At 38.6% G+C, this 14,250-nt stretch overlaps 1 protein-coding gene across 3 annotated transcripts in view; it reads left to right on the forward strand.

The window, feature by feature from the left end:
- Positions 1-14,250, forward strand: part of HEATR5B (HEAT repeat containing 5B) — a 52,606-nt gene that overhangs the window by 34,782 nt on the left and 3,574 nt on the right. For 2 of the 3 annotated variants that reach the window (XM_063305707.1, XM_063305725.1), the window contains exons 26-33: positions 2,379-2,558; positions 5,532-5,772; positions 7,515-7,772; positions 8,147-8,274; positions 8,752-8,896; positions 9,990-10,256; positions 12,202-12,426; positions 13,027-13,178. In XM_063305707.1, the coding sequence (XP_063161777.1) occupies positions 2,379-2,558; positions 5,532-5,772; positions 7,515-7,772; positions 8,147-8,274; positions 8,752-8,896; positions 9,990-10,256; positions 12,202-12,426; positions 13,027-13,178 (1,596 nt within the window). The remainder of the gene's footprint in view (positions 1-2,378; positions 2,559-5,531; positions 5,773-7,514; positions 7,773-8,146; positions 8,275-8,751; positions 8,897-9,989; positions 10,257-12,201; positions 12,427-13,026; positions 13,179-14,250) is intronic. The other variant, XM_063305716.1, reaches the window with a different exon arrangement.

A 14,250-nucleotide genomic window follows, 5' to 3' on the forward strand; every position in this document is an offset into this window, starting at 1 on the left:
ATTCTGCATTGATGTAGTTGAAAGAATCTAAGCCCAATTATATTTTTGAAAATCTGGTTCCTCCTCCTGGATTAAAGGAATGGTGAGTTTCAGAACTAGGGCTTAAATTAAACAACATAATCTTGATCTTGTACATACTTCTGCACATTCCGATAATCAAACCTTTTGATTGTCATTATCCATTCCACTATGGGACGCAGTGGCGCTGCGGGTTAAACCGCTGAGCTGCCGATCGGAAGGTCGGCGGTTCGAAACCGCGCAGCGGGGTGAGCTCCCGTTGCTCGTCCCAGCTCCTGCTCACCTAGCAGTTCGAAAACATGCAAATGTGAGTAGATCAATAGGTACCGCTTCGGCGGGAAGGTAACGGTGTACCGAGTCGTCATGCTGGCCACATGACCCGGAAGTGTCTATGACAACGCCGGCTCTAAGGCTTAGAAACGGAGATGAGCACCGCCCCCTAGAGTCGGACACGACTGGACTTTACGTCGAGGGAAACCTTTACCTTTACCTTATCCATTCCACTGAAGAAATGGCCAGATAAGGCTCATATTTTGAAAACTCAGTAAGTAGGAGTAGGAGTGCCTCAGTTTAAAAGATGTACACTTTGTTCCTTAAGAATGATTGGATAGGTTTTTCCCAGAATATTCACTGATTTTTCAGAATGTTTTAATAACAACTTCTTTTCAAAAGATAGTAAGATCAGAATGTCTGTGCCACTCAATAATAAGAAAAAGAAAGCATGGTCAGAAGTTGTATGGTCAGCAACCATGCTGAAGCTAAATAAGCCCAAGGGTGGTAAATGCCCATAAAAATTCAGTTGAGGCAAAAGGTAACTATCAGAGTGGAGGAAGACTTTGGCATTTTCTTTTTGACAATTGCCAAAGGAATGTTACATCCATTAGAAAAATACCACTGTGTGATTCATTAGATTCTTTACAGTAAACGTCAACCATTCCCATGTAGGAAACCAAGTATAATGCAACTGGCTTTCTGGATATTGTTATATGTAAATTCTCCAATAAGCACTCAATATGGGTCTTAATCCGGCAGCACCAAGAGTCCTTAAAGGTGTACTTTTTTAAAAATATGAGTTCTTAGAGTTTATTAGGTTCCTTGCATAGCCAACAACAGAAGCAGATTCATCAAATTTCTTACCAACAGAAATCCATGACAGAGCACTCTTGCTTGAACTGTCTTTCAAACTGATAGTTCTTACCAGATTTCTCTTAATTTTTCTGTCATGAAATCAGAGCAGAAGGGAAGATAAGCGATAGAAGGGGCTAAAGAAAAGCCTTATTATGCAAAGTTTGAAGTGAAGGCAGGGAAGGGAAAAAATTAAAACATTTCAATTAAAGTTTGGAAAGGAACTAAGATAAGACATGTTTAAAAAGGCTTCTAGCAGCAGAGTTGAGGAACTCGTTTGTTTGTCAAATTGCATAAAAATTAAGGGAAAAAAGAGCTTTGCGTAGTTGTTAAAAATTATGTATTAATGACTACTAACAGTCCTAGGTTTGGAGAAAGTATTTATATTCTCATGAAACAAGCAAAAGGATACTTTATACTAAGCATACTTCTTACCATGCAAATGGATGTGAAGAAAAGGAAAAAAGTGAGGAAACTTGAGCAGACTAAACATTATATACATAAAGGGTGAAGGTCACTTTAAATGGTGACAGCAAGTCCTCGCTAAGATCCAAGGTTAAGCTATCATTTGCTTTGGACCCCACCTTCATAGAGTTATCCAGCCCTTCCAATCATACTAAGGTATTTTTGTTAAGGGATTCTTTCTGGAGAGTAGATACCAACTTCTTATATTGCAGAGCAAAATAGTTGTTGTTTTTTGAAAAACTGAATAAACCAATTAACTGCACAGAATTAACTGGCTGGAACCACCAGGTTAGCTCTCCATTTCCTATGCTACTTCTTCCATCTTCTTGAACAGTGTCTAGTCCTCATCAGGACCAGAAGTATTGAAGATGATCATATCAGCCTGGCCCATTGTAGTCCTTTCTCCCAATCCCCTGCCAGTAAGGGTACCATCTTTTGCTGTAAGTATTTTTCAGTTGGGTTGTTTTCCATGCTATAACTGCATGATGAACCAAAGTATGAAACTGCGGAGGAGCTTTATAGGAGAGGATTTTGTAGGAAAGTATGTCATACAATTCCCTAATTTTGAGCAAGTAGAAGCAAGTAACCCATCTTGGATACCTCTGCAGACCAACCTAGAAAAAAGACTTTCCATAAATATTCAGTGCTGTATTTTATTTTTGCATATCTTTGTTAGATGGTCTAAGTTAATAACTCACCCTGTGAACTTCATGGTTGGAATGAGATTTGAACTGACATGTTACTGGATCCATACTTATATTGATTTTTAGGTATGCAGCACTTGGATTGGAAGTGGAGTAGTAAGTGACCTTAATGACCTTCGGCGTGTTCACAACCTCCTTGTCTCTTCTTTGGACAAAGTACAAACAGGAAAAGGGTCTTCCAGCCAGCTTTATAGGGAGAGTGCTACTACTATGGAAAAACTGGCAGTACTCAAAGCCTGGGCAGAGGTAAATGTTTAGCAATTATAATCTAGCAATTAGTTATTCTAGCTTTCCTGTGGACTGAAGAATGCATTCAGTGCAAATACTGTGTAGTTCCCTGCTGTACCTCTCTTGATTTGATAACACAAAATGCAGCCAAAATTAGCTAATTAACAAAATTACACTTGCTTGCTCCTGTTACAAACAACATCTTTTTTTTTAAGATTTTAAGCACAAAACAATTACTTGAATGATACTTGAAAGATTTTCAGCCTAGCTTAGTATTTCCACTGGCAGAATGGGGGAGGAAGAAATCCCCATCAGTTCTCTTCTTGCCAGCAGTACTCAGTTCCAGCTCTGAGTCTGTTCTACAGCATTGGGTAACACTCTGAAATAGTGATGGTGGATATTTGAGGTTGCAGAGAAAGAACAATATTGCTTATTGTTGTGGTTATTGTGATTCACACATGGGTTCTGTGTTGGCTCCCTCAATCTGAAAGCCTCCACCTCTCTCCTGATTTGTTCCAACAAGACACACCAGCTTCATCCTCTATTTCTCCAGATGTCCAGCTAGTCAATGATTAATCTCCAATGTGACATTACATTAGGAGCCAGAATTTCTCAAGGCAGAAATATCTGATATGTCAACAATGAACAACCAGCCTTAGCTCCAAGGCTCAAAAGTGCAAGGCAAAAACACCACTAAAACATAGGAAATGTGGGAAAAATAACTTTCATATTTAAGCTGCATAAACTTTCATATTGACAGAGCAAAACAAGTGGTTATAATGTCACCGTGTTTCTTACTGTCAGAATTGGCATGGGTCCTAGTTTCCAGCTTGTCTATCTCAACCAGAATATGATTGGCCCTTCTATCTATCTGGCATGTACTTTCAGGAGCAGTTGTTATTCTGAGATAGCTCAGTCTTTTCTCAGGATACCATCATTTATGCAAAGTTTGCTCCCATTACTGGGATTGTGATAGACAGTACAGATAAGTCTCATCCAGACAACAGTGAGATCATTCTAACTGATGACTTGCATGTTGGTGCAGTTCCCCAGATTCTTGTGACTATATATCATTTTATGCCTTCTCTTTCATAGCAGCTGTGCATGCTTTTAGGGTAGAATAGGTCAGGCTTCTTGAAGCACTGGCAATGACAGTGCACAAATAGGAACTTCATGCTTCAGTCCTGGACTCCTGCTTTAGGGTCCTCTTATTGGAGGACCCTAATAATAGGACACGTAATGGCACATAATAATAGGATCTGCACCATCTGTGTCAACAATTATTCTCCCCTGTTTCAGCAGAAGTGGTTTTGGTCATTAATCTCTAGGAGGCGTATTCTAATTCCAGTAGCCCCAAAATTTCTTGTATCTCTTTCCTCTGTTGTTATGGATTCTATGGGTGTCACCAACATCCTTCAGGGCAGACCTGATGCTATTCTATTGATGCTGTGATAGCCTCCCTAATCATTAGGCCATCAACCTTTTTCATTATTCCCAGGAAAATATTTGCTTCCCAACCAGACCAGATCTCTATACCACAATTTGACTGACCATCTAGACATGATTACTTTCAAGTTTATGAATGGAGATTATGATCTTTCAGCTAAGGGTCAATCCTGTGGCAATTTCAGTAGTCCTAATAGATGGGTCTATTTTTTCTTCACCCAACCGTGAAACAGTTCTAAAAAAGTTTTTCAAACTTGTTTCCTCCCTAATGTATGTCCTCTACTTAAAAGTTATCTCCAGTATTATCCATGCTGGTGTCACTCATTAGCCTCTAGAACATGTCTTCTTCATTTTCTGACTTGGCATGGCATGGCATGGCATGGCATGGCATGGCATGGCATAACACTCCAGCTTGTCTCTGTTTTTCATTCAGATGAATCCTATTTGATTTTTCATAAGGACAAGATAGTCATTATGCAGAGATTTTTTTTTGCCCAAAGATGTGTCTGAACTTCATCTGCTCTACAGCCATGTTTTTATTGACCCCACTGAGCAGTCCCTCCCAAATTCTTGATCTTGGATGGGCTATATAGCATTTTGTGTTTGATACCCATTGGGGATCTTGAGAATAAAGGAACAAGACAGGTATGGGGGAGAGCCCTGCCTTTATATAATGTATGTTATGGTATAAATCCTATGCTCTCAAATTTCTCCTATATATTGTCATTTAAAATTTCTACTTCAGCAATTTTGAAAAATATGGCATTTTGCTTTAAGCCCATGTAAATTAGGCTAATTTCCTAAGAAATATTAAAGCTGTCCATTTCTTCCACAGAATTCAGTGCACACCTAAAACGTAGTAATTGGGAGCTAGCATGATATGGTATGCAAAGTTTTTGAGTGAAATATATTGCAGGTACAGACTTGCTGGCTGATCTTAAGACAACATTCTTATCTCAGCCTTGTACCTGAATGCAAAACAATCAGCAAAATAATGGTCTATTTTTCTAGATTGTGATGAGAATGAATATGAGAGGGCTTGTAAAACTAATTTGTCTGATTAAAAATGTGATTACTAACATTTTACTGTTTTACAATTGTATTTAGACATTTTATTTATAGTATATATAATGGTACTAGTTAAAATAATTCAGATCACCACCTAAATTCTCTGTAAGTTTTTTTATAGTAATCAGAGTTAAGCATCTACTCCATTATTTCAAATTGTACTGAGCAGTAGGAAAAATTTTTTCTTGATACTGCACACAAAGCATCCTGCAAAGGTTAACTTAAAGGGAAAAAAAGGTATTGAACCCAAATAGCTTTCAGAATAATCTTGAAAGCATATTGTACAATTCACCATTTCAACTTAATGAATTGAATGATCTTGTTACAGAGTTTCATTTAATGGAAAGTGTACCTAGTTGTTTGCATAATTTAATGAACTATACGTTTTATGATACAAAAGGCCCCATTAATGATATATAAGACACATTTTGTATTCTCTACACAATTAGTAATATGTTGCATGCACCTTATCTAAAGGTATATGTTGTGGCTATGAAGATTAAAAAAGAAGCAGAGACCAAACCAAAGAAAGCAGTAAAAAATGGAGGAGATGATGACGATGACGATTATGGCACAGTAGATGAGCTGCCACCAGACAGTTTAATAACACTTGTTCAACCAGAGTTGCCCACTCTGAGCCGTCTCTGGTTAGCCGCCCTTAAAGACTATGCCCTTTTGACATTACCAGCTGAATTTGCAAGTCAGCTTCCTCCAGATGGTAAGGCACAAATTTTATTCAGAATCCAGTTACAAATGTAAAAAGCAGAAGGCTTGACTTTATCAATACATTTGCTTTGCTATCATTTCTGATATGACAGAACATGGCAAAAACACAAGGGTGCAATCACTTTTGCTCAAAAGCACGTGGACTGAAATGAAAGGTGCAGAAAAAAAACATTCTAACTCCTGAATTTAAAAAAAACAACACCATTTATAAGTTAGTTACTCAGTGCTTGCAATTTGTGAGTGAGCCATGGCATATCAGCAAGATTTTTTATATCATCTCCCTTTCAAATGCAGCACTTTTAAATGAATTGATCATGCACTAATCTTCAAGGCCTCATGCATGAAACAGATTGGTAAACAGAAGTGACACCAGTAGTTCAATTTTTCTGATAAATTGACAATCAGTATAATATACTAGAATCATATCAAACGGTCATGTCATGAATTCTGACTGTATATAAGCTACAGAAGTTTGTCTTATACCCCTAATATGCACAGATGTATTAGCAGCAATCCAAAAATGCATATATTTATAAGGGTTCTGTTCCAATGTGAAAGGGTAGATTATGACCCTGTATATCAAGCCATTACTTATATGGGAATTGGCGCCTTTGGTCATCCTCTTCTTCCTACAAGACTTCCTCCCACAGCACTTGTTTTCATAAGGTACTTGTATTTGTTCCTCTTCCTCCTTGCTTACTCACAGTGGAACTTGCTGGGTTGTGGGGCTCCACGTGGCTTTCTTGTGGTGCTTGGCGTTCTTCTTTTGAACAGCTCATTCAGCCTCATTTGTGCAACATGGCTTATCCTGGCTTCTCCATCCCACATTGCTCCTTCACAGTCTCAAGAGGGACCACTTGATTTTGCTGCTGGCTGCTAGTGCTGCTTGCAGACTACTCAGCAGTCAGAGCAAGCTGTGAGTAGTCTGTGAACAGCAGTAGTGGTCCATAGTGCAATTGAGAGTTTGGTACAATCAGTCTGCAGACAGCAGTTTCATCCATTGGCACAATCCAGGCTCCACTAGATGCTAGTACTGCTTGTAGGTGACTCACAGTGAACACTATCGGACTCTAGTGCTGTCCTAGGTTATCTTGAGGCAACTGGAGAACCAGCTTCCAACGGTGGATCGAGATTATGACAGAGCTACACAGAGTAGAAAAACCATCATGAGCCATGTGGTATGAAAAGGGTAACTCACTCCATCACCAGCCAAGCAAGATGCTCTGAAGGAGAAAGCCAACTGCCGCACAAAAGCTACTTGGAACCTTGCAACTGGGCTGACCCAATGAAAGTGAAAATCTTTACACATATGCTGAAGTCTCTAATTATCTATCATGGATATGTGAAACCACACAGGGAGGACCACCTGTATTGTAAAGATTCCCTTGAGTTTGGCTTGACTCCTGGTTTACTACATTGACAAAACTGTGTAGATTTCTTGAGAACAGTGTGATAGTGATTTCCCACTGCTACCTTCCAGGATATTTTTCAACAGCTTACAGGTTGAAAAATATCCTGGAAGTAGTAGTATCAGGTTAGCTTACAGGCCTGATACTCATTAGTGTCTCCCATCCAAGTACCAACGAGGTCCAACTCTGTTTATCTTCTGAGCCTAGACAAGATAGATCAGGTGTATCTGTGCCTTGAGGCATATATTAGAAACATATTAAAAATGATAGTATATTTGTTACTATCTCCATTCTATATTAAAAATGCATTATGGTTATTTAACAGGTGGAGCATTTTACACTCCTGAGACAATTGATACAGCTAGACTGCATTATCGGAATTCATGGACTCCAATTTTACATGCGATTGCACTATGGCTGAACAGTACAGGGTTTAATGCCTGTGAAGCAACAGAAGATGCATCATCAGCAACACCTCCACAAAAGCATGCCACATCCATAATGTTAAACCCAGCATCAGAAACGCCACCTTCCACCAAAACTTTGCAAGAAATAAATAAAGATAGAATGCACTTGATTTTGGGTAATGCTTTTCACTGTATTACAGAAATCTGTGGTGTGTCCATTGTTTTGTCACACGTTACCAAATAACAGTATTACTATCTGTAATTTATTTATTTATGTATTTGTTTATTTGTTTGTTTATTTATTGTATTTCTTCACGGCCCATCTCGTGTTACGAGTTTAATGGTTTATGGCAGTACTAGAACAGAACCATTCTAGTTTCCAAGAGTATCCAACTCTTTGTAGTGTGTGAAAATACTGTCTTGCTGAAACTAAAAATTGAAGTTTTATTATACAGTTTCTGCATGTAAAAGCTATTAGGACTATTCATGTATGCATTAAAATCTGCAAAAATACCACTTTACCAATATATAAATTTAATTTGCTCCCCAGGTATTAGCATACAGTTTCTCTGTTCTCCTCGACCAGAAGAGCCTGTTGAACATGTTATGTCCTGTTTGCAAGCACTGCACACTTTACTAGATTCCTCTTGTGCTAGAACCCATATTGCAGAAGATCAGGTACGTTGCAGACAAATTATTGTAGTACCATCTAAGCATGCAGAAAAGTGAATGGACTGTTTGAAAATGGAATTAAAGGAAAACATAATTTTCATGGACTGGAAATGCTTGTGAAATATTAGTGGATGTTATTAAGAAAAAAACGGAATCAAATATCAAATCATTGTTTTGGACCTCTAACAGTAAAATGCTAACCAAGGCATTGAAAAACAATGAAAAGCAATGGTTTCATTTTAATAGGTGCACAAAGCTAATCAAAGTAAAATTAGTTGAAGAAGTTAAATATTTGGAAGTTGAGAAAATTATGCCCTTGATAATTATATGCTTAAAATGATTACTGCTTTGAACGATCTTTCAAATGCAGATTAAATGAGAGGCTAGAAGAGATTATCAAAAATAGGATAATAGGACATATTGCAAATGTCTTTATTGTCTGAAAATCTGTTATCATAATTGCTTACAATTAATTTTTTTAAGCTGCTTGGCGTTGAACTTCTGAGTGTGCTGCATCGACTCTTGTTGACCTGCAATCCTCCTTCAGTCCAACTCTTAGTTACAGAAGTTGTGCAACAGATTGTAAGAGCTGCTCAGGATCATTTACAAGAAAAAAGGAATACTTTGAGTAAGAGATACATGTTGTTTTTCATGCTACAAATTTCCAGGTTGGAGAAATAATGAAATAGGCTATGTAAAAATGTCCCCGTGTATCATATATTGGCTCAATTGGCTAATGTTTGCCTTGGATCTGGATGTTCATTTTGGGATTTACAAAATATTTAGAATATGTCCAGGTACATTTGCAGGATTAAAAACAAATATCTTTAATAAAAGACTTTTGGCTCTGAAATGCTGCAGTATTCCTTTATGTATGGCGTTTTAAATTTATTTTGATATGTGTATCTCAGCTAATTAAAATATAGCATTTATAGCAGCTACACATCATTTTAAATTAAAAAAAATTAACAAAACAATTAAGAGAGCATAAAATAAGAAAGCTGAAAAAGAAAACAATTTAATGCCAAGTTATAAGGCTGAGAGACTATTTAGAATTCTAAGGGAGGTTGTTGATGAAAAGACTTGATGTCCTCTCATGCTTTGTGTATCCTGTATGTTTTTTTAATTGTCATTCAAAAAGAACTTCATGGCTATGAGGTGAATTACCACATGAATATAAGAAAAGCAACTTAAAATGTTGAATAACTTTCTATTCTCCCTTTTTGCTAGAAAAAAATAAATAAATCTGTCACATTTAGCTTTATATGTGTAGGTTTGGGTATATTTTTTCTTTATTTGCTTTTTTTTTTTACTTGTGCAGAGGGAATAAGAACAAAACTAAATCTAATCTAAATGGAATAATTAGATATGCATTGATGCAATTTATGATAGAAGCAAAGGAAAAAAGTGGTTTGCTCAGTATTTATCTCTTACTGATTTAAAAGGGAATGTATTAATACCATCTCATTTTTATTTGGATAATAGCATATACTTTCTGTCATCTCTGATCCTGTTTTCACCAGTTTCTACGAAAAACAAATAGAATCTATAAGCTATTGACTACTAATGAGTCTCCATTTCAGTTGATTGCATTACAGCAAGAACACTGTGCAGCTTCATTTAAACTTAGTTTTTAACATGTACATTTGATAGCCTTTTCTAAAATGTCTGCCTTGAATTTCGTATTATTGTATTTTTTACTCCATTTTTTGTCTTTCTAGATGAAGACGACGCAAAAGAAAAAGACAGCTGTGGGCTGGGTGAAGGAGGAGACAGCGGTGGTCTTGTGCCAGGAAAATCTCTTGTATTTGCTGCTATGGAACTGCTAATGTTTATCCTCGTGCGACACATGCCACATCTGAGCACAAAAATGTCAGATTCTCCAAGTCATACTTTCAGCAGAACCCAGCTCCCAGAAGAAAGTGCTCGTCTCGTGGCTGCCACTGTTGCCATCCTGTCCGATCTACCCACTCTTTGTTCCCCAGCTGGTAGTACAATAGATCTTTCATTTAATCAGTGGGTTCCACAAAATGTTAATCCTTTACAGTGAAATGAAAAGCCCAAATTTAAACAAAACAAAGCACATGTAGAGTGTTTAAGGAGGCAACAAGGGTTTAGGAAGTGGTGTGACAATTAATAATGGACAGAACATTGCTTAGTGATAGAACGGACAAAAATGTCGATAGAAATTCAAAGAGGTCTTAGAGACATCTGGGCAGGCTTAAGATAGTCTTTTCTTTTTAAAGAGTTCCTAGATTCCTTGATTTCAGTTTCTGACATTTCCTTTTCTTTACAACAATCTTTATTACTCCTTTACAAAAATAGGCATTAACCACATTCACCTTCTACAACTACTTATCTATGGCATGTCTCCTATGTGCATTTTTTTTGCCGTGTGTCTACTTTCCTGTATTTCTTCATTGGTTAATATTTAACAGGACTAATCAATGACCTGGATTTGAAAGAGAAAAAGTAACTTGGTCTGTGCATGGGCATGCATTATCATATCAGTCAGCACCTCCCTAAATCAAACACATCTTTTCCAGTGTTCATACATAATTTCAGAAAAATGGTGTAGTTTCTTTAAGGAGTTGCTGACAAGTGCACCCATGCACACTTCAAATCATACTGGATGGGGTGGCACTGCTGCAAACAGACCCGGTGCACAGTCTGGGGGTTCTCCTCAAAGTGCAGGTGGCATCCGTGGCTAGGGGGGCCTTTGTGCAATTCCATGTTGCGTGCCAGTTGCACCTGTTCCGGGACTGGGAGGCTCTGCTTACAGTCACTCATGCCCTGGTCACCTGTCAGGCCCAACCCAAGAATGATGAGTCAGTGCATCCAAAACTCCAGTTCTTTATTGCTCTCACCAGACAGACAGAAGCTTGCCAGACTAAAACTATCCTAACTAACCTGAGGGGAAATAACTGGGGAGACTCTAGGGCGGGGCCACCCTCAACTTCTTCACTTTCCCATCAACGCTGTCCAGACTGAGTCCTCTTAACTCCTTGGAATGTGCTCCCTCCTTTCTGAGAATCAGCGGCAGCGCTGAAATCCACCACATCAGACCTCCCCTTTCAGGGACACATTCATCACATCACCTCCTGAATGGATTACTGTAATGTGATTTACATGGGGCTGCCCTTGAAGAGCATCCGGAAGCTGCAGCTGGTACAGAATGCAGCAGCACAGGCAGTTATGTGTGCTTCTCGATAGTTTTGTGCCTGTTACCCCTCTGCTCCCCAAGCTGCATTGGCTGCCTGTATGCTCCCAGGTTCAATTCAGGGTGCTGGTTATGACCTATAAAGTCCTATATGGCATGGGACCAGGTAATTTGAGAGACTGCCTCTCCCTGGTTACATCTACCCACCATCAGGACCGGCAGGAGAGGCATGTTACGGGTTCCCTTCACAAAAGAGTGTCATCTGGCAGGACTCAGGAAGACAGCCTTTTCTGCCATGGTGCCCAACCTGTGGAACATCATTGCCCCCAGACCTTAGATTGGCCCTAACCCTCCCAGGCTTTAGGAAAGCCCTGAAGATATGGCTCTGCTGCCTTGCCTGGGGATCTGGCAATGGTGGGGAGGTTTTACAATGGCTGTGTTGAGCTGATGTAAGAATGAATTCTGCCGCTGATCATGATTTGTTTTAAATTGATTATGGATGGTTTTTTATATATTTGTATATTGGTTTTTTGTTTTTATTGGATTGTTTTTTACCTGTTGTGAGCTGCCCAGAGTTGCTTAGATGAGATAGGCAGCCATACAAATCGGATGGATGGATGGATGGATGGATGATATACTGCACAAATAATGGGAAAGTTTCACCAAAAGAGCCCAGGGTGGTAGTTGCTCATGAATACTTTGTGTCTGGCATTGATCATGCTTCTTGTGCATTATTCTGAAAGTATCTGATATAAAGTTATTTTATGTTTTAGGATCCATGACTATATTGCCCACTATCCTATTTCTAATAATACAAGTGTTGAAAGATACTGCTGTAAAAACGGTGGGAAATCAGGTCCTACCACCAGTCAGTGCAGCACTTCAGGGATTGAAAAACATAGTAACCCTTCCAATGACCATGAATGAGAATATTCATAAACAGTGGACAAATCTTATCCGTAGCACCCTAGCCTCAATCTTGGAATACTCTCAGCCAGGTAATTTGCATCCAATCACTGGAGCTCCTTTTTAAAATGAAGCAAAACTAGCTGGTTTGTCATAGGAAATGAATCTGATGCAGTTATGTTACCTTATTGCATGTTTCAGACTTATTGAAAGGGGTATGGAATTCAAGGCACGTACTATTGTATTCACATTTTTTGATGGAACAATGCTATAAAGTTCAGAATTTTCAATAATGACTACAGTGTTTCTTTTTTCTATATATGCTGAAGGAATTCACATGCATGTGCAATTCTGTTCTTTATTAGCAAGAGTGGGAATTAATTTGACAAATAAACCAAATTCAATAAGCATTGTAGAATGTCACTTTTAAAATTTCTTATAGTTCAATTCATTCAAAATTTATTTTTCAAAAAATGTACTGCCTTAGTACCACTTTCACCTACATTATAGCATGATTGTTTAATCACAAAAAAATGTTTGGATAGATTGTCCTGTATAACATTATATTATTTTTGAAATCAGGAACATTGCATATTTTTCAGCATCCTCACCCTTGAAAATAGCTGTTATATTTCTCTGTCCCAAACTTTATTTGGTATAAGTTTTCAGCATCTTTTTGTTTTTTCCCCCAGAAGCCTCCAAGCCTACTTTAGATGAAGTAAGTATGCTTACGGCTATTACACTCTTCCTTTGGTCTGCAAGCACTGAAATCATTGGAGTGCAAGCATTACAGAATGGCTGCATTAACAGATTTAGAATAGCACTGAATTCATCTGATCCTTGGGTGAGTAGACCATGTAGCATTTATCCATTTGTATATTATTTTACATATATGTTACTGTCAGTACCACATCATGATCAGATCATTCTCTGTTAGCCTTGGAATTCTCTCAGAGGTTTTTGATACTATCAATCATGGTATGCTTCTGCATTGGCTTTGGGGATTGGGAGTAGGGACCATGTTGTTGCAGTGGTTTTCCTCCTTCAAGGTCAGTTCCAGTTGATGCTGGTAGGAGAGAGAGGTCTAGCTTTAGACCTCTGCTTTTCAGTGTTCCTAGGCCTGTAATCTCTCTCTTCCCCTATTTTAACATCTGCATAAAGCTGCTGGGTGAGGTCAACTGTTGGCAGGGAGTTAAGTATCATCAGTAAGCTGCTGATATTACTACTTATACTACTACTCCAGGCAAACCAAGTGATGCCATAAAGATTCTTTCCCAGTTCTGGAGGCTAAGGGGGATCTGAATAGGGAAGAACAACTGTAGCCTTTGTGCAACTCCTTCTCATGTGCCAGTTGTGCCTAATCCTGAGTTGGGAAGCCCTGCTTAACAGTCATTCATGTCTTAATCATGCTTGGGCTATACAATGTACTTTACATGGAATTCATCTTGAATACCATGTAATACCAGAAGCTTCAGTTGGTCCAGAATGCAGTGGCATGGGTAGTTATGGGCATATCACAGTAGACTCATGTAATAGCACTACTTTGTGAGCTGTACTGGCTTCATGTAGGCTTCTGGGTGCAATTCAAGATGCTGGTTATCACCTATAAAGCCCTTCATGACACAGGGCCTGGTTATTTGTAGGACTGTCAATCTCTGATTAAGTCTGCCTATCCCACAATATCTGACAAAAGGGTCACCTCCATGAAACTATAACATCTAATGGGACCCAGAGGCATGCCCCCTGAGATTCAGATGGCCACAACCCTGCTAGCCTTCCATATGGCTTTAAAAATTAATTTTCCTCCCAAGCACACTGGGTTAGAATGTTGGATAAGGCCGTCTGGAAAATTGCTTTAAGGTTTTGAATATGTTGCAGTTTTGGCCTCTGTGTTCTTTTATAATGCATTGCTGTGG

The sequence above is a fragment of the Candoia aspera genome, chromosome 1 (assembly GCF_035149785.1).
Source record: "Candoia aspera isolate rCanAsp1 chromosome 1, rCanAsp1.hap2, whole genome shotgun sequence".
Lineage (NCBI taxonomy): Eukaryota > Metazoa > Chordata > Lepidosauria > Squamata > Boidae > Candoia > Candoia aspera.